This window comes from Alligator sinensis, unplaced genomic scaffold (genome assembly GCF_000455745.1).
Source record: "Alligator sinensis unplaced genomic scaffold, ASM45574v1 scaffold1156_1, whole genome shotgun sequence".
In the NCBI taxonomy this organism is placed as follows: domain Eukaryota; kingdom Metazoa; phylum Chordata; order Crocodylia; family Alligatoridae; genus Alligator; species Alligator sinensis.
Genome location: NW_005842296.1, coordinates 864,638 through 885,166, shown reverse-complemented (window position 1 = coordinate 885,166; position 20,529 = coordinate 864,638). Strand labels below are relative to the sequence as shown.

The following is a 20,529-nucleotide window of genomic DNA, read 5'->3' as shown; positions in this document are numbered from 1 at the left end:
CCTGGCCAGCCCCGGAAGTAGACCACAAGTACTTCCCATCCACTTCTGGGTTCGCCACCGAACACGTGGAGGGCCCCCCTGCACTCCTGTGGGACACTCCATGTGCCCCAGCATTGCAGCGTTCACAAGCCACACCTGCTACCTCAAGGTATGTAGAAAAAACTTTTAAAGCTGTGTCTGTGTCTGAATCGCTGATTCTCCAAATCAGCATCGAATCTTCAGATTCAGATTCGGCCAAATTGAATCAGGGACAGTGATCCAAATCAACGAATCAAATCACTGTCCCTGATTCGGGCCGAATCTGAATCCAAATCAAATAGGGCCCGCTTCGCACACCCCTAATAGATAGATACCTCACAGGGCCACTGTGGGATGTCCTCATTTAAAAAAAGCATATAAGAAATGCCATACTACGTCAGACCAATGGTCCATCTAACTTGGTATCCTGTCTCCAATAGTGGTAGAAATGAAAGTTATAGAGAGCACCAAGCTGGATAGACATATCTAGAGTAATCTATCTCCCATTCAATATCCCTCCCTGATAGCCACTGTTATTGGTTCAGAGATGCCAGATAAAACATCTCCAACTGTTCTGCTCAACAGCTATTAATAGATGTATCATCCATGAATTGAAATAGTATAGCCAGGTTCAAAAAGGGACTATCTGCTTCAACCACCTCCTGTGGCAATGAATTCCACAAGTTTTTTCCACAAGTTGTGGCAATAAATCATCCAGTTCCATTAATGGTTGCAACTTGCTCTGGGATCGCTGGATGAAGTAGGACACAGAAGGATATATTTCCTTCTAAGACCTAATACTCGGAGAATAACAAAACAAAACAAAACCAAGAAAAATGAACAAGGAAAGGCAGATTAAAAACAAACAAAAACATAGATATGAACCAAAATCCAAGTCAATCCATATTAAGTTTAAACTCCTGGCACTCTTGGCTTTACAAAACTTACTTTAATAACTGGTATCACTATGAAATTTTCTCTTGCCAAATTGTGTACTTCACGGGCACAATTCTATTCTGCTTCACCTAGTAGATGATGAAAATACACTTTGGGTGCATCTACACGAGATGTTTACTGCAAAGTAGATTAATTAGCTCTGCAGTAAACATTATGTGTCTACATGTGAGCCCCTATCAGGCTGGAGTAAACTAATTAACTCCACAGCAGTACATGTGCAGATGCTGCCCCGGCTGCCTGGTACAAGGGTGCTTCACGGTGGCGTCTGCCTGTCAGCTAGCCCCACAGTGGAGCGCCCTCGTACCCCGTCAGCTCCTCCGCAGCATGCTGAGTTGGGGGGGAACAACCCCAGACTGGCAAGCTGATCCTCGGGATCCCCTGCCAACCAGGGCTGCTTCGACCCGGCTCAATGTGCTGTGGTCCCAAGCAAACGTGCGAATGGCGCACCCGGGAGCAATAAACTCTCTGGAGTTTATTGCTTCACATTAATTGCACATGTAGACACACCCCTTGTAACCAATTCTGAGTTACCCAACTAAAGTGTAGGAGCAATTCTATTGTCTCCTCTGGGCACATAGGTGCCCCTATCATAAGAATAGGATCAGCCTCCAGAAACATGCAGGTGTGGCCCTAAGGCCAGAGATTCAGTTTCAGCCACTGGCCTTCAGTTTGAATTTATTTTATTTTTGTTATCTTACATTAGATAGGAATTAAAAATCCAGTCAAATTTTGCAGCAGGGTGGATTCTACCATTATTGGCTACTAAGTGAGCATAGAGGGAGTTGAAGACTGTGGTTTTAGATTTTACTCTTTTAGTGAATAGAGAAACCACTGATATTTCTTAACTTCTGCTTCTTCATTAGGTCTAGGCAGATCCAGAATGATGGAGCCCTTGTATTATGGATCCACGGAATTACTGTGATCTTAAGAAAAAAGTTTAAGAAATGCTTATTTTAGAAGTTTGGTTCTGTGCATGTATTTCATTTACGTCCTCATTTCATAATGAGGCCCTGATCTTGATTTTTCCTGTTGCACTACATAAAAACATTATTATTGTTGTTGTTTTAACCTTAATTATGGAGGCACGGGGGCCCGCTTCATAGTTAAGGCTGTGTTCTAAAAAAGGCTTTTAAAGGGGGGCAGACATTCCTCGCAGGCAACACTTCAGTGCAAAATTTCAGTGTCAGTTTTTATGAGTATATTTTCTAAGCTTTTTTATACTATTTCACAGATTTTTAATAAGGAGTGTATTAAATTGGACTATACTTGAAATTTCTACTTACTTTTTCTTGATTGATATTTCTTGAGAAACAGGCAAGAAGGATTAATGTTAACACATCTGGTACAATGGGTAGTTTTTTAAGGATTTTTGCTTTGCGTGTGTGATTTTTCACCCTAACGGAAAGTTCATCCATCACCAGAGGTGAGTGGATAAATATTCTCCTTTAGAGAATGTCACAAAGTATTGCCATTGTCATGGCCATCTCCTGTTTTTCTGTAGGAGACAGAAACCATGTATCAAACTATGGGGAGAGGTAGCAGGTTAAAGGTAGCAGTCTGGTGTATTCTGAGAGTAGTCTGGTGACGGCAACATGAAAAGCTGGGAATCTGTGGAGGGGCAAAATAAAATGTAGTGTCTGTGATGTATAGGAGTTGGGGCAAGGCATGTGTCTGCAGAAGGGCGGGTGGTGCCTGTTTGTTGGTGGGCTGTACTGTAATTCTTCACCCACTTGTTTCTGTCAAGTACATAATTGTCAGGCACAAATGTGTATGATGCAACTGTGATGGCTTCGTGACAATCTTTTTTGTGCATCAGGTTACTGGTCTGCTACTGTTTCTAGACCAAATCTTGAGGATGTCAAAGGGCCTGCTCCTGCAAGTCCTTGTGTGGTGTTCAGCAAGAAGCACAAGGAGGTGACTCCCCAACATGAGTGGGGACAGGTGCAAGGAAGATGGAGCAAGAGGCGCTGTCTCTCCCACTCTGTGGCAGTAAGTCATTAGATATGGCTGTCTCAACTTTCAAATTGGCTAAGTACAGACAGTCAAAAAGCCCGAGGCTGAATCAATTCAGTCTTCACAGGTTCGTTTAAAGTGCAAAGTTAGAATCAATACACAAGTGAACAGACATTCACTTTTGATTCCGGAAATGAAGCCACATGCCTGCAGTGGCCCAGGTCAGAAACCGCATATAAGTTGACCTCATGTTTTCAGGTTCAATTTAGAGAAAAACAGCCTTTTCCCTAAATATAGGTTGATAACTACAGAGGAAATCCTAGAACTGCTATTGTCCTTACAAAATCCCACGGGAGAATTTAAAAACCAAGAAAAGGATCCAAAGAGTTAAATGTACTAAAAATACTAACATAAAAACTGCCAAGAAGATGTTTCAAATTTGGTATTTTTATTGGATGTACAGAAATACTGCAAAATGCAAAAATCAAGATTGTTGGGGGCCTGATTATTGGTTGACTCCGCATATAAATTAAGTTAAATTTTTACAGTTCTTTTGGAAGAAAAAAAATGTTGACTTATAATCAGAACAACATGGGTATTCCTGAGGTGCCAGTACAATATTATTTATTTAATGATATTTATATTTTAGGCAACCAGTTTTCACTGGCCCTGTTGGGAAGTGGCAACACACAGGTTTTCTAATATGAAATAAATGCAAGGTTTTCAACTCTTATTATTACTGAGTTGTAACAGTAGATGAGTCGATAATATACCTTCATGCTTGGTTGAAAAGCGGTGTGGGTTTTGGATGAACAAAGATTATCTGGATACTGGGGTATTAGCCATAAGTTCATCCTCCATTCTTTTGGGGCTAAATATAAATAACTATATTAAAGAACATATAGTTATATATGTATACATATAAATAAATATATAACTATCATTACTACATTTTTTAAAATAACCAACAATTGAGTATTGGTTCCTGCCTGAAGACTGAGGTACACATTCATAGAACCATAGAGAATCATAGAGAAATATGGCTGGTACAGACCTCCAGGCTAGGGACAGACATTATACATAAACCAGTTTAAGTGATCAGAAACTGATTTAAACCTGTAACAGAACAGATGTTCAGTGCACATAAACCAGTTTGAAAATGGCTGAAACCGGTCTGAGATAAAGCTGGTTGAATGCAGTATTGGACTTCACTGATTTAGCTGAAACCAGTTTATGCAATGTCTGTCCCAGACCCCTTGCTGGTTTAAGTTAAACCAGACTCCTCCAGCATCCTGGCATGCTCTTTGGGCTGGGTGAGGCTCTCTGCTCCACAGCAGAGCTGGCCCCTCCCCTCTGCTCCCTGGCTAGAGCTCGGCAGAGACTGCAGGCGTCTGCCTGGCTTCCTCCTGTTCCCAGCCCCCTACTCCTTTCCCCATTCCCTGCTAAGCAGTGATTCCCCATACCCTCTGCTTTACACAGGCATTAGCTAGCAGACCACATGCTGACTACAGTTCCTGCTGTGGCAGACGGGACAAAGGCAGAATCAACAGGTAGCTGGTAATGTCCCTCTGTTGTTTTCTTAATGGGCTGATAAACACTGAGTTAGGGGTGATAAACACTATGTTATCAATTCCCTGCTGGGCTTGTCAGAAGGGGTGAGGGGGAACCCCTCCCTAATTAGAGTGTCATGCAGGGCCTGGCCACGCCACCCTCAGCTCAGCACTATGGAAGGGAAGGGAAGGGAAGGGAAGGCTGCTCTAGCACCACCCCCCTCCCCCGCTTCCAGCCTGAGCTACTGCAGGCATGTACCTGCATTTCTGGGATGTCTGTACAGTTACAAACTGATTTAGCCTAGCCAGGTTATAGACTAACCTGAATCAATTCAGTCTCAGTCTTTTTGAATGTCTGTCCCTAGCCCAGAGCTCAACTAGTGATTGTAGTCCAACCCCTTGCCTGAGGCAGAATCATCCCTTTCCAAACCATTCTCTACAATCCATAATCTAAACACTACATAAGACTACCATCTGCCCTTATGCAACATAGACCTGATACCCAATGTCTTGCTTCTATGAAAAGTTGTCAATACATGCGCAAGAGATCACAAGTAGAGGGCCAGTCAAAGTTTGCCCCACACAGCTGCAGGCCTGGTGCTCCCAAACACCCAAGTCTTATGCAGAAACCAGGTATGTGTCTAAGATGTAACTTGACCAGTTTAACGCTTGTTCAAGCAGGCACTGACTAGTTGAGAGTTCAGGCTTTTTGAATGTCTTAGCTGACAAAACTGAAAGAAGGCATGGGTGGAACGAGGGGGATGGAAGAATGGATCTCAAGTGTAGCAGGAGGAAACTCTGAATCTGTGGTAGAGCTAAATAGGGAATTCTGGGACTACGGGAGTGCCAAAAAATGCCTGAATGTGGAGAGTTACTATTTCGCTTCCTGTTTGCTGTTAAGCAACAGGCAATGAATATGGTATTCATTAAAATGCCCTGTATATTTTTAACAAACACGATAATCAGATTTCTGCCACTGTACTAGGAAGCAAATTTTGTTTTCCTTCCAGGCCTTGTAAAGCTGTAATTTTTACCTCATGCAGGAGGGGTTTTCTAGGGCTTCCAGGAATGTAATTTTTCCTCTTTAAAGCCTGGTTCTACTCTAAAAAATGACTCTGTGGAAATAGGATTGTATGAATGAGGATCTGGTTTTCTCAGCTTGCAAGAAAGAAGCTGATTCTTGTAAGTACCACCACTATAGACTTTCCTTCTTTCCTTCACACTCATCATGGCTGGTTATAAAGACTGGAGGCTCGCACACTCACAACTGCGCTCCTTCCCCTACCACTTTTGCATACCCTTTCATACTTCTCTGTGCTTCTATGGCCCTCCTCTCTGTAGTATCTGAACACCTCCCAATCAACATTATACTGCTGTATACCAAAAAAGCATTCTTCTCATTTCATGGAAGCACTAAGTAAATTAAGTGACTTGGCCAGGGGTGGAGGCAGGAATTAAACCCAAGCCTCCTGATCCTAGCTCAGAGCACAACCCTCTGACACAGCCCACCTTACTGTAGCATTTAACGAGGTGATCCAAGTGTGACTGAGAGCCCTCGTATCAGGATTTAGTCAACAGCCCTAATGACAATCTGTAAGGAACATTAGACTCAAACTCCTCTTCTAAAGCTGCACGGCAAATAGAAGTAAGAACTGGTGCAGACTTATTTTTATTCACTGCAGTCAGCAGAATCGAGCTGGAATGTGCACAAGAAAAGCACATCTGGCGAGTAAAGGAGGTGGCGTTTTTACATAGCCACTTTACAGAGTAGAGCCACGCTTTAAATTAACATTCCACTCTGCACTTTATAAACAATACGGGCCAGATCCTGCCCGGCGCCTCAGTGCAGTGGAATTGGCCTGGTCGGGGCACACGAGTGAGGCCACAAGGTTTTTGGAACGTGCAACACAGCACCGCTGCGCTGCGAGTGAGAGCCTGTCATCGACCTAAGGAAGCCTTTGGCTGAAACTCCAGTGCTAGTGAGTTCATGCTGTATTCTGGAGGTTCCCTCTTTCACAGTTTTCATGGACATTAGGGCTGGAAGGGACCTCGCAAGATCACTGGGTCCAGCCCCCTGCCCAAAGGGCAGGAAGTCAGATGACCCCAGCAAGATAAGCATCCAGGCATATAGAAAATCAAAATCCACGTTGGTATCTAGGTTACAAAGGCACCTCCTGGGATGAGAAAAGGCCAGGGAATAATGGGGATCATCCGTTCCCCAAAAGGTAAGGACAGGAGAAGTGGGGATAGCTTGCCACAAAGTGCAGTAAAGAAGTTCTCAATAATGGCCCTGTGATGTACTTCTTTTAGCTGTGGAGCTTGTGCCCATGAGAGAGATGCTTACATCTGAATACACACTGCAGGGCTTCAGGGCAAGTAACTTGTACAGCTGCTGCAATCCCAGCTGGGCCCGCTCCTGCAGGGATTGCCCAGGGCAAAACTGCAAAAATAACTCGTTAAACAACCCAGGGCGACACTGGCCAGCAGGAGACTCAACCTAACAAGAAATCAGTCTCCAGCCAAACAAACCACTTCCTCCAAATTAAGTAGATTTTGTTTTTAACTCGAACGAGCATCTCGAAGAGAGGACAGAGATGCCTGCCTGCTAACACCAGAAACTTTGACCCATTTGGATGGTCTACTTTCTCCAAAAACAGAGCGCTAGGACCAGGGAGATCTCATGGCTGTTTGTTTGAGAAACAAAGCTTCCCTCCTCCGAGATGAAAGAAATCAAGGAGTCTAAACTAATCAAATCCTACATGCCTCTTGGCTCAAGTTCAGCTTGTCGGTGATGCAGCTCAGTGAAGTGAGCAACATTTATAGTGCTAAGAGCTTTGAGGAGAGGGGAAAACAAGATAGAAAGAAATGTGCTTGGCTGGAAGTCAAACAGGTGTATGGGACTAGAATCCGAGACCATAAGAGTGTCTTGCAAACATGGAAGAATAGCTATATAAAACCAATCCTTTGTGCTTTATTAATGAAAAGTAGAGTCTCTTTATATTACACATGCATTTTGGCAGACAGGTCACTAATATTTCCACATTTGTCTGTTTGGAATTGTAACGCTCCAGTTGAGAGTTCCCCAGATTGGCAAAATAACCAGGTTACTGCGCACCCTTGCATGCCCTATTTTACAGCCAGACAAGCAAATGACTTTCCACAGCTGGATTTGCCTCTGTGCCCCTTACAGCTGGATCACAGAGCATATATACATCTATCTGTTGGATAAAAGTGTCAGTCCCTGGTTGTTGTCTAGTCTGGGTTGCTAAGATTTCCTCTCTCCTTTATCATTCTGAAGCGCAACTTGCCTACTCCTTCCAGGACTGCCCTGTACCCAAAAGTGCCTCAGCCAGTTTCTGATAGGGATCTTCAGTACACATTAACAAGGGAACTGGCTTTCTTGACCTACTGGATTGAAATAAGCAAAAATAAGCCTTAGATTGAAATGTTAAAGAAATAGAGACACTTTCCAGTGAGACTAATCTAATTTAGGAGACAGCAAAAAATAAAAAAGAGAAAAATATCACAACTTCATTGAAACTTGCAGAGAAATGGCTCTCGGCTGAAAACAACGTAATGGAAACAGTAACAGATAATCTGACCTAAAATGGAATTTTTTACATTTAAACGACATGTTCGAGAGTAATGTGGCAACACTTAAACATTCAAATCCAAGCCTTAAAAGATGAAGATTTTGATCCCCCTTTAATTCAGAAAGTCTGGTACCACATACTGATCTTCCTTTGTATTCCTGAACCGCAGTTATAAGCACCTTCATTCTTCCCTGCTACTCTCTGCACAATTGTTTAGTTGAAACGTGGTCTTTACCTGAGAGGCGTCTGGGCACATCGGTGATGGCAGGAAGCCCCGTGCCTCGTGTGGAGGAGAGGGGAGTTGTGGAATGAATGGATGGTGAAGTCATCTGGCTCAAGTAGGATGGATAAGATTGGTCATATGACCATGGAGGGGATGATTGTGCCTGTCTGGGGTCTAGAAAACAAAACAAAAGAGAACATTTAAAAAAAAAAAAAGGAAAGAAAGAAAGAAAAGAAAAAGACATAGGGTCTCCCCCAGCCAAATCTAAGCCCACTGATGTTATGAAGAATGGGAATGTATGAGAAATAACATTTCCTTCCCCCACCCCATGCCCTTTTCCTTCTCCATTTATCTGTGCTTTTTCACCTTGCAAAATAATCAGGTGAAAAACAAACAGCACGGAGCAAAGTATTTCCTTTGATTTTTTAAATGGTAGCAAGCGGAGCTGAAATCAATGTGGTCGGGGGTCCGTACATTGCTCCTCTCTCCTGTCCAGCTCTCAGAAAAAATTCCAGCATCAGCTCCCAGGTCTGTTAACACCTTCCACACCTCAGTGCTATCAGGCTTGATTTTTTTAAAGTTTATTTTAGCTAGTTGGGGGTGGGGGCAAAGGGGGAACACAAAAGTTGTGAGCCACGTCTGCCAAGTTATTATCCAGTTTCAACATTAAACAGAAGGGTTTTCAGTGCTGAGAAAGTGATCCAAGAGGGAAAATGTCATGAGCCCTATCAGCATCTATCTAAAAAAGGTCACGTCTGAATTCTAACTCGATTACCTACAGTCATCATAATTATAATATGAAACCAAATGGTTTGGGGTAACCATTGAAACTTAACGATGCCTTTTGATGTACTTTTTATAGACAACTTTGGAGGCAAAGATTCAAGGCCCAGTAGGTTATCCTTGCTGTGAGCTTCTGGTGACTGCACTGGATGACAGAAGAGGAAGGGGAGGTTCATTTTCTTATCGTTACAATTTGCAACTTTCATTGTTAGCTATTATCTGTTGAATCACCACTAGAAACAGGAATTCATCATAAATATTCTCTCTCTTTATCTTGGTGAAAAACCCGAAAGCATTTCCTAACCGGGAGAGTTTCTGTTGGGATCTGCATGATGTACAGGAATATTGCATATACCACTGCCTCTGAATTTACTTGTACACTTGGGAACCCATCTTTCATAGCTTCATAGATTCATAGATATAGGGTCGGAAAGGACCTAAGTAGATCATCTAGTCCGACCCCCTGCCCTGGGCAGGAGAAAATACTGGGCTCATATGACCCCAGCTAGGTAATTATCAAGCTTCCTCTTAAAGACCCCCAGGGTAGGAGCCAGCACCAATTCCCTTGGAAGTTGGTTCCAGATCCGAGCCGCCCTGACTGTGAAGTAGTGTTTTCTAATATCCAAATTCTTTTCTAATTTCTAAATTTTCTCCATTTCCAAGGTAGCAAATCAGCTCCAGTTTGACTCAAGAAGCTACTACACTCAAGACGCTGAGCCAAGGTTGTGCCTTGTCAATGGAAATGCAATAGCTGCATGGCAGAAGCAAAGCCCCCGTTTTCAGGAAATTCATCTTTTTACAAAAAAAAACCAAACCTCCCACTCTGCTCTTCCACACAGAAAAACCTTGTAGCTTCAGCTATTCCTTGTTTATTTTTTCTGTTCAGACATGATTTGTTTGTAGAGATGTCTGGAAAGCAGATACTTCCTTGAAGCAAAATAACTATATAGATAAAAAAAATCCTTTCCAATTTAATTTTAAAAGGATTTTCCCTGAGTTTGCCGTTTATATTACAGTTGAGTAATATAAATGGTTAACATAAAAGCTCCTTAGAAATCTGAAGGACACTTGATCATTAAATGTAATGAACAACTTTTGTCTTAACAATTTCAAGGTATGGGTTGTATAGATTGGCACGGCTTCAAATCCGACTGACTCTCGTTGTTATATCTGATATCGACATGTTTCTCTGCTTCACGCTAGTACGGCTATTCATGATTCAGTCTATGTTAAGCAATCTGCAACTGGAAAAGCAGAGGTGTGCTGGGAAAACAATCTTAACAGTAATGAAGGGTCAAGAACAGACCCGCAAATCCCGACTCCATCGAACTCTAGATTGTCAGTCCCAAACTGGATCTAACCCAGCCCTCCCTTATGGTTTTGATTCGAGGTCAGATCCAATACTGGAAGGGGCCTCAGTTGCAGCTAAAAAGCAGAAAAAATATCAGAAGAATGGCTGTTCTTGTAGGATTTGGTCCAAGATGTGGGACGCTCGTGAGGATAATTGCTGTCATGGGATGTTTGCCACATGAAATGGCGGAAGCCAGACTTTTGTGGTATTTTGGCATCATGGTATCTTGAACCTTAGTCCTTCTTTGGCCTTGGACCCTGAAATCTAGCCTAAACCTACATCTAAGCACAGCCTCGTTGGCTCACCCCAACTTAAAATGAAAACAAAGACTTCTGGGTCATGTCAACAGAATCCTACTTTTTACACTTGACTGGCGCAAGGTCATGAGAGCCACAGGAGTTTTAAATACACAGCATAAGATAGCAAGAGAAAGAGGTGGCACTGTAAGTCACTGGGACTCAGGAAATCAGTATTCAATGCCTGGCTCTGCTACAGACTTCCTGTGTGACCTTGGGCCAGTCACTCACCCTCTCTCTGCCTTGGTACCCCAGCTATATCATGAGGATAATCATAGTGTGTTTCTCCATCTCGTTGCATCACCTATTTAGTTCGTAAGTCCTTTGGAGGTGGGACTGTCTCCTCCTCGATGTTTCTAGTGCAACAGGACCCTAGTCTAGTTTGAGTTTCTCTCTTTGAAAAAGAGAGCTCAGCTTCAGCTCTGTAGAAAAATGAAGGCTGAAGGTATGGAGCAGTGGTGCTCAATCTTTTGGGCCCAGGGGCCAGATGAGTGTCGCAGGGCCAGTCCATAGGCCACGTTGGGCCCTGTGTGCTGGGATGAAGCCCTGGCACCCCATGCCAAGCTTGGGCCCTGTGCTGCTCTGTGGGCCAGACACAGGGCCACGCGATTCGGCTTGCAGGGTTCCCCACTGCTCCCCTGCCACCAAATTTTAGGACCCGTGGGGTGCTCCACCTGTGGGGAGCCAGATCTGGCCTGTGGTCTGGGGGTTGAGCTCACCAGTATGGAGAGAGATAACAGCTGTACTGCTATCACAGGATACATCTAATTATCCTGTCTGCATGATTACTTTGCAATGTAAATGTAGCAACACTCAAACTCCTCTTCTAAAGCTGCACGGCAAATCGAAGTACGAACTGGCGCAGACCCCACTCCAGTGTTAACCCTGCTTCATCCAGGTTCAAAGCAGGGGCTCACGCGTGTGGCTTGTGCAGGCTACTGCAGAGGTGCACATGTAGATTTGTAACAGCAGCCTCGCACTCCTCAGCAGCTGCTTCCCCCACTTCATAGCACCTAAAATGCATTCTTGTCCAAATCCTCACCTCATCATCCGTAAGCAAGCAATGAAAGCAAAACAAAACCAAAGCCCGGGCACCACTGATATAAGAAGTCAGTATTGCAACTCTGAGTCACTACCAGGGAGGAAAGCAGCAATGCACAATAGTGCAGAGTAATGAGGTCCCCTCGCCCTAACTCGGAGCAGGGAGGAGAATCACTCCCTGTGGCTGCTTGACTTCATACATGGCATTTGGCCTGCCAGCAAGCAGGAAACGGAAGCACCTAGTTCACAAGGTCCCCGAGCAGAAACCTTCAAACAAACTCCTCTTCACTGGTACCTGTGGGTATTTCGTGTGTGCAGGCTGTGGGGCGGGTGGAGGAGGAAGGGAGTGCTGCCAATCTATAGCGACCGATAAGTCGCATTTCTCACCAGTCCAACCTGGGATAAACCCAATGTCTGTTTTCACCCTTAGAAGCCAGGAAGGATGACGTTCGTCTGAGGTTTCTAGTAACCAAGCCAGTTACTAGAGTTAGATTCAGCCAGATCTGAAGTGATGATAGAGTTGCTGCTACCAGCTGTGTCATGAAGCGGTCAGGCCCTGGGGCGGTGGCAACGTCCAGTTGCCGCTGTGATGCCAGCATGATTTCAATTGCAATTGGGCAGCTGCTGACAGCAGCTGTTTTATTCACCCCTTCCCCCAAAAAAAGTCAGCTTCTGGGATGGTTGCCCCAGTCACCCTGCCTTAGTTATGCCGCTGCCTCCTACTCCGAACACGCCTGGCCCAAGTGCAACCTTGTCTGGGACCATGTGGCGAAGTTCCGCCTAGGGCCTTCCAGGTAATTACAGGGAAATTTTTGAGAAGGTTACTATTTCCTAGTTGTGTGCCAAGTACCCACTTAGCCTGGATAGCGGAGGTGTTTAATACGTGCAAACAAAGCAAATGCAATGACCTTCTAGCCAATTAGTGGTGCCCTTTCCCCTGCCCTGCTTGAGAAGCAAATTCTCTTGTTAGCTTGGATGCGGGACGGCCGGGAGTAGGGGGCCTTACAGGAGTCGCTCGTGATCAAGCAATTTCTGTAGGCCAGAAGCTTTGCATTGTCATGGAAAGGAACAGGAGCTCTGACAGGCCCAGCAAGTCTTTCCAATTGTTAAAAGCCTACAACATATGAAAAATCCCAGAGGTTTGACTCCCCCCCCCCCCCCCCCCCCCCCCCCTTAACTTAAAAAGCTCATTGAACAGGGGAGGAATAACCTACCCACCCGCCCCAAAGGCAACAATGAGATAGACCCTAAAAAAAGGCCAGCAGCGAGGTGAACAAAGCAGAGTGAAGTCCCGTATTTCTGTACTTGAGAATTTGGAGGGATTACTAATAGCAGTCCTCCTTTTGTAAACATTTTTTGTTATGCCTGCGTGGGTGTGAAGAAAAGTGCTTCTTTCATAACAGTCATTTGCAACAGGGCATACGCTGCTACACATAATGCACAGATCGGCTGAAACAAGTCAGCATGGGTGAGGTCTAAACTAATACATAAACAGCTCCTTCCTGTTTGCACTGCCAGGTAAACGTCTACAGAGCAGGAAATATCAAATCTTGCATATTATTTTGTCCCTAGTACTTTATTCCCACATTCGTAGTTACTGCTGGTAAATTTACACATTCTTTGACACTTGTCTCCCGCAGGCTTTTGTGTGCATCTCAGTGGATTCCTGGAAAAAATAAGGCTGTTTACAAAATTAGCCAAATGCTGGACGGACGTTACAAAGTTAGAAGCCAGCGTTCCAGTTCGCCTGTCGATTCACTCGCTCTACCGCGGTGAAAATCCTCTGCCCCCCAAGGAAATACCCAGATTGACAGCAGTGCAAATGAGAGGAGAAACAGACCCTAAAAAGCTCCGCTGAGCAGCCTTTTCCATTGCTTTGGCACTACGCAATGAAACATACAGAGAGCTGCAGTGGAAAGAGATCAATTTCCCGTTCCCCGAGCTGAGCGAGCACCGGGGAACACGCTCACCAGGCACGCAGGCTCACCGAGTCCTTGCTCTGTAGTCTGAAAGCTTCACCGAGCACACGCACTTTACAAAAACACTCTCGCTTGAACCCCGCTCAGCCGGTCAGCCTTGGGACCACGGCCGTGTTGCTACTGTCTCTGTTAGTGCTACTGCCGATGCTGACAAACGAGCTGTCTGGACCTATCTTTGGTAAATATTTAAAGTAAGATATCTTCAATTATGATTTGAGCAAAGCCAAGACTGCTGTCAGCAGAAGGAAATGGACAGCCGTTGTAGAAAACTCTGCTCTGCGAGTTTTGCCTACGCTTATTCAAAATCTGGGTGTCCGGCATCATTCACTGAGAATGCCACTGAAGGTAAATCCGGTGGAGTTATACCCTGATAAAATGAAGGCAGATTATGGCTTCCAGACCTGACAGAAGTCATCCCCCACATCCCATCCCAGAGTGACATTTCTAGGGAAAGAAACAAGTAAGCACCCCCCTCTAGCTAGAAGGCCAAACAGTGTAAAATGAGAAAAGAATAGGATACCTGAAGGGGAGAGAGACAAATTTTACCTAATACAGGCTCACAATGGCTACTTGCCAGTTGCCTGAAGGATGCAATTAATTTGCATGAGATAAAGCTGATTACAGCTACCCTTGTTCTCAAAGCAGAGTAACCCTCTGGTAGAAATCCCAGGTCCACAGCCAGACATGCTGGCATCTGTAGTTTGAGCCATATTGAGAAGGCAGCCACATCCGGCTGTGCAAAACACCCTGGGCTGTGTTTTGGGCCACCTCGCATTAAAAGTAAAATCCAGCCCAGTGTGGGGGTATCTCCACATTGGGTTTAAGCAGTATAGTAATCTTCTATATGAGCAAAACCGCCCTGCTGATGATAAACTGGCTTTCTTAAGGGACTAACAGAAGCAACACCTAAACAAGGCCTTTGCACAGATTTTGTGGGTAAGCAAGCTGCTTCACCCCATCCCTTCCTGTCACACAACAGCACTGTGCCCAGAAAAGGGTCTTGTCCTTCCAGGTGGCATTCACCTCTGTGCAGATGAGTGGCATGCAGCGTATCAGTATCTAAAGGCTCAAAACTGGAATTAGGGGAAACTTCCCTGGTTCGCAAGCTTTGTGCTTGCCGTCTGAAGAGGGATGGATTTTCCTCTCTGCCCACAATTATCATGTTGCTCTGTTCACCATCTAAGAGCCCTTCTAGGTCTTCTGCTGACTTCAATCCATGTTGGGCTGTAGAGTCCAGCCCTAAATGCATTAAGTCTGTCTGCTGCGACCCTAAATATGCTGAGTTAATGAGAGAGACTGCTCAGTCTTTGCCCAGTCTGAAAAAATGGAAGTTACATGCTGCTGAAGTGAGAAAAAAAAAAAGACAGAAAGAAAGAAAAAAAAAGCATGTTTCACATAACCTTTGAGTACTGTTATTTCAGTTACTAAAGTCACAGATTGCCTATAGATCAGATGGTGCCACAACGGTGATGGAGCATGAAACCTCACTTAACTCCCACTTCACAGTTTCTACAGCTCTGCAGCTGAGACTCCACTACTCATACTGACCGCATTCTTGCCATTACGCCCATGGCTTTTCCCGCCTGATAGAAGCTAATCCTCACCGGTTGTATTTTAGAAAAACAACAATTTTCCTTGTTTCATGTTTAAGAATTGATGCAGCAGTTTGCTGTCTGAATGGGAGGGTAATACGATATGCCGGCCAGTTATTTAAGTTCCATAAAAATAAAAAGACATTGCAAATATACCAGCATCCAAATGTGAGGAGACAGGAGTCTTGATTTATGAGCAATATGCAGGGCTCAAATTGGATCTGCACTACTTCAGCAAAGGTATCTGCTTATTGGATGATTTGTTTTTTAATGACCCTTCAATGTTGGTTTTGCAGAATGCTAGTTAAAATGCCATGTTGAATAAGGGCAACTTGGTGCTAAGCCATGCCTTGCACTGCAACAGTCTGATCCTATTGCAGGTTTGGAATCACGGGGTAATTTTTTGCAAATTGCATTCAGGTACTACAGGGAAATAAACATCACCTTGGAAAAGAGAAGAAATCAGAAAACGAACCAGCAACCGTGTAAAGGCATCTGCTTAGTTCTTAATACTCGGATGGGAGTTGGCCAGGTTTTAAATACAATTTATGTTTAATCATGGAATAATTATGCAAAACCTCAATTGGAATGAAACAAAAGCAGCTTAATTATGTGCTTCCTGGTAATAAAACAATTATTATATAATAACATGTTGCAGAGAAACAGTTGTTTGCTGCTATGGTTATTAGGAACAAAAACCGTTGAGGGTTGGGGGGGGGTTTGGCTTTGTTACTGGGTTCAAAGTTACTAAAATAAAGGATTTCCAAAGCAGTTCCTTGTTAATTCAATCAAATGTAATAAAAACCTTTGATTTTGTACAAGGGTCAATTCTTGAAATATATACCTATGCCCTATCAGCTGAAAAGCCCATGTCAAGAGATCAGTGGAGAGTTATTATTGATTGACTTGTGGACACATATTACAGCATCTGGAGAGGTTACTTGGAACAAATACAGCATCCCATCAAATTAGCTGTCTGAAGTGGGTAGCATATATAACTTCTTCCCCTATAACTAAACCAAAGTGGCATAAACTCAGTCATTTTCTATGGTCAAGCAAATGACTGATCAAAGAGATGCTTTGCACTGCTCCCTGAAGCATAGACCTTGTCTCTCTCTGGCCTGATTTTTACAACGACAGACTTAACATCCCTGGACGAACACAGAGGGACTGCCAGCGAACATACCACAGCTGTCCCGGTGGAAGGAGCCAACTCTTCCGAAGCAAGGAAAGCCAGATCTTATTCTGCTTATTAGGCACCTAAGTGGATTTACGCACCTAAGTGCAATCTTATTCTTCCCTGTTCCAGTCCCTCAGATCCACTAATGCATCTATTTTTGTTGCAACATGTTGTCAACTAAGCCTTAAAATGAAGGCACAAAAAAAAATAGTGAGGGTGAAGACACCCTCTCCACCCTCTACCCTCCCCCCACCCAACATCTGTATTAACGGTTTCTCATGGGCTTGAGCAGGGTGGATAGGATCTCATTAAGACACCTAAGCCCACTTAGGTGCCTAATACATGCACTATGATCTGCCCCACAGTAGTTTACCTATTAAGGATTACTGACTTGAGTAGTACCCCAAACTAGATGCCGAAACCAATGCAATTAACAGAGCAATTGCAAATATAATCTGTTCATACTAACCATTCTATTAAAGGGGAGGTTAGGAGGAGATAAAGGTGTGGACGACTACAGCAGGGTCTGTGTAAATGGAAGGTGTATCATAACTATCTGCAAACTTAACAGACTAGTAGGAGTTGTCAAAGCTAGCTGGGATTCAAAAGTCAGGATGTCTAAAGATTCCCACCATTGGCAAGAAAAAAGTACACTCCACGATTACAAGGAGAAGTCAATTCATCCTCCTGTCCAGGTTATTTCCCTCTGCCCTATCAGCATCAGCTCTCTCTTGTCTAGATCGAGTCTCTCTTGGCATAATTGTCCTAGGTTTTAACTACTAACTCTTTGGCTCTGCAGAGCGGGTAGCAAACGCCAACGCCTTCTTTACAGTCAAGCTTATTTTAAACCTCACCTAAAAAATTCACCTCCAAGATTTGTAAGAGCTGCTGCTGATTCATAACGAGGCAAAGAACTACATTATTAATCAAACCCAGCAGCACATTTACAGGAGGCATTTATGTGAACGAGAAGGGCATATGAAGTTACACTTAGCTAGGATGAAGATTATAAGGGGCTCTCAGTCCTCCTGCTTCAGGGCATAAGCTGATCACCAGATGGGGTCAGGAAAAATTCCACCCTGCTCCGTAAGTATAGGGTTGCACAATGGGTAAACTATGGAGGTGGGCGGAAGGAGAAGGGTTTGGGGTTTTCCTGCCCCCACTGAAATGGGAATATATAGTCAGACATTTTCCTGGGAGCTGTGTCATGTCCTCAGTTACCGTAAGACACAATAGTACGCTGAAACCCATGGACTTTGTTTTGCCAATTCTTACCTTTAGGATGATATGAAGTAAATCCAGATCTCATACCCAACTAAGCCTGGTAAATGAACCAGTTCTGAGATATTACTAGATGGCAAGGCCCCTGATATTTATACATGTATTTTATAGCAGTTCAAACTGCTGTTCTAGACCTGTGAGAAATTTGGCAGCTCCTGTTCATAAAGGTTCACAAGCAGAAATTTTCGTTTCAATTTTTGCGAGGTTTCGCTTGAGTTTTGGGTTCAGACTAACCCACTTACTTCTCTGCCTTACTGCAAATCAATAAACTGGTTGAACTTTTTTTTTCTTTTAAAAAAAGCCACAACACTTTGTCAAAACCGCTGAGTTTCAGCTGGTATCATGTCAAAACCACTTGAAACATGAAACCATAAATCTTTCCAGACTGACTCAAAGGTGACATCTATACTAGGAGTGCTTTACCGGTATAGGAAAACCGGTACGCTGAACTGGCAAAGCACATGTAGTGTGGATACCACTAGCTCAGCTACAATGTGTTTTGTATTTCTGTGATAAAAGCAGCCCCGGCAAGCAAAGCACACCATACAGGTACAGTACAATCTTGCTTATTTACCTCCACTTATTAAGGGTTTCTGGTACTGCTATTAGGTTGTTCAAGGATCGATCGCATCTTGGCATATCTCTATCTGACAGATATAGACTGGCAGAAATCAGAGCCAAAATTAGGCACAGGCTGCCTCAAAAGATCTCGGAGGACCTAACTAAGCCTTTCACTGAAGTTACAAGTTACAGCATGGTAAAGCCAGTGCATTTTTAGATTGTGGGGTTTCGTTGCAAACCTCTGGCCCGGCTGCAGTTAAAATCCCATTGCAGTTTCATAATTTGTTGCACACAGCATTATATGTTTTCTTTCTCAGCACAGTGAAATCCTGTCCCCCGGCACACAGTCATAACTGGTGCATACAGCCCTCATTAGCAGCCCTGGGTAATTACCACATAATCCAGTTTGTTCATCGTGACAATGATAAACACCAGTGCTAAATGGAAGGCACAATATGAAAAGGTTGTATTTTTTTCCTTATACTGACATTATTCCCTATGAGTGAATTAAAAAACCCTGTTCCATAAACATGTTCGCAGGTAGACTATCTCTATGGATTGCCATTCCTCCACATGGGAGTATAAGCAGAGCTACGTGGCAATTGCAATTTCATCAGATCACTGCCCAGTTTTGCTGGATTTTTCTCTTTTAGGCTTTTAAAAAAAAGAAGGAAAGAAAAACATTTTTCAGATTCAAACGCTACCAAACAATCCGCTCCCCAGCTAGGTTTGATAGGTGTGTATCACTTACTCTGTAATGGCCTCGTTTATCTAAGTTGAGACAAAAATATCCATAACCCATTGCTATCACCACCTGTGCAAATTAAACCTATGAGTCTGTCTCTTACCTGTAATCTGACTCTGTCCTTGTGGATTAAAAGGACTTGGTGCAGAGTTCAGAGAGGGCCGTGGGCTCTGAGTCGGGACCCCTACTCTCATACTGGGATGAGGAATGCGCCCTAAATCACTGAGGCGTTCAGAGAACAAACTAGGTTTAGAGTCATCAAGCTTCTGTCTGTGCCCTGGAAACAGCAAATCATAAAATAAAAGCATTATTAACATGATTGAACAATTTACTATACCAAAAAGCCCACCCCCAAAAACCCCTTTTTGCAAGGACCTAGTAACTGGTCATGGACTCTTGACTGAAACCAGAGGTGGTGAAAGAGAGTAGCTGGGGAATGAGAGCACAGGATCCTGTACTGTCAGACCCTGCCTGGGGCACCTGAGTGTTACAAACTGTGGGGCCGAGCTTCGGTGGGTCTAAAAAGTCAGAGCTCCATTGACTTCAGTGCTATTCTGACTATCTGGTACGGATACAGCTGTACGCTGTGTATAAGTGTATATGTGTATAAGTGTAAAAAGTGTCACATCCTGACTCGGAATCAACTTTAGCAGAATAAGCTATTTTATATAACATCCACGTGAGGCTGAAGTTTGGTTTTTTTAGGGTGGTGGGATGTGGGGGGGATTTAACTATGTTGGAATGGATAAAGTGGCAATCTGTTGCATACGTGTGTGTGAGTGGACGAATTACGCAATTAATGGTTGTATTAATTACAGAGATTTCTGGACAGCTGAGTAATATGTGTTTCCTTTTTTCTTGTTTACTCTGCTACAATTTGCTATGACCCGGCTTTGCTTCTTTCATTATTCTGTAACATGGGAGATTTTTGGAAAACAGAAATGTGCAGCCGTTCTCCTGCGAGAAGAACAAAGAATGGTGTAATAAGGAAAAAATGCCAAAGCTGCTGGGTCCCCTATTTCCTTTTGCTTAAAAGGCCGTATCTCATCCTTACTCTCTACCAGCTTCTGTTAGCAGCTCAGCAGCATGTCACATGCATTAACCGAGGATGATCTTTACTGGTGCGCAGTTGTTAAATGTGAAACAGTACTCATCACAACAGAACGGTGCCCAAGCCGACACGCTGTTACCAGTGCTATTGTGCTGGTAAGATCTTATGATCACAATACAGAAATTACACATCTTCTGTTATTCTATTTTTGCTCAAGATTTAATTCCTTTTTAAAGGCTTTCTAGGGTCCTCATCACCACCTCAGCATCTGAGCACCTCATCAGCTGAATTGACTTAACCTGTGAATATAGTACAGAAAGGGTTTATTTCCTCAATTTGATGCATGAAATTGCTGGGGTCACTCAAGATCACTTG

General features: G+C 43.7%; 1 protein-coding gene across 1 annotated transcript in view; it reads right to left on the bottom strand.

Moving 5' to 3' along the window:
• RUNX2 (runt related transcription factor 2) overlaps positions 1–20,529 on the bottom strand; it is a 131,753-nt gene that overhangs the window by 35,925 nt on the left and 75,299 nt on the right. The window contains exons 5-6 of the mRNA XM_025209577.1: positions 19,207–19,380; positions 8,307–8,468 (exon numbers count right to left, since the gene is read on the bottom strand). Of these exons, the coding sequence (XP_025065362.1) occupies positions 8,307–8,468; positions 19,207–19,380 (336 nt within the window). The remainder of the gene's footprint in view (positions 1–8,306; positions 8,469–19,206; positions 19,381–20,529) is intronic.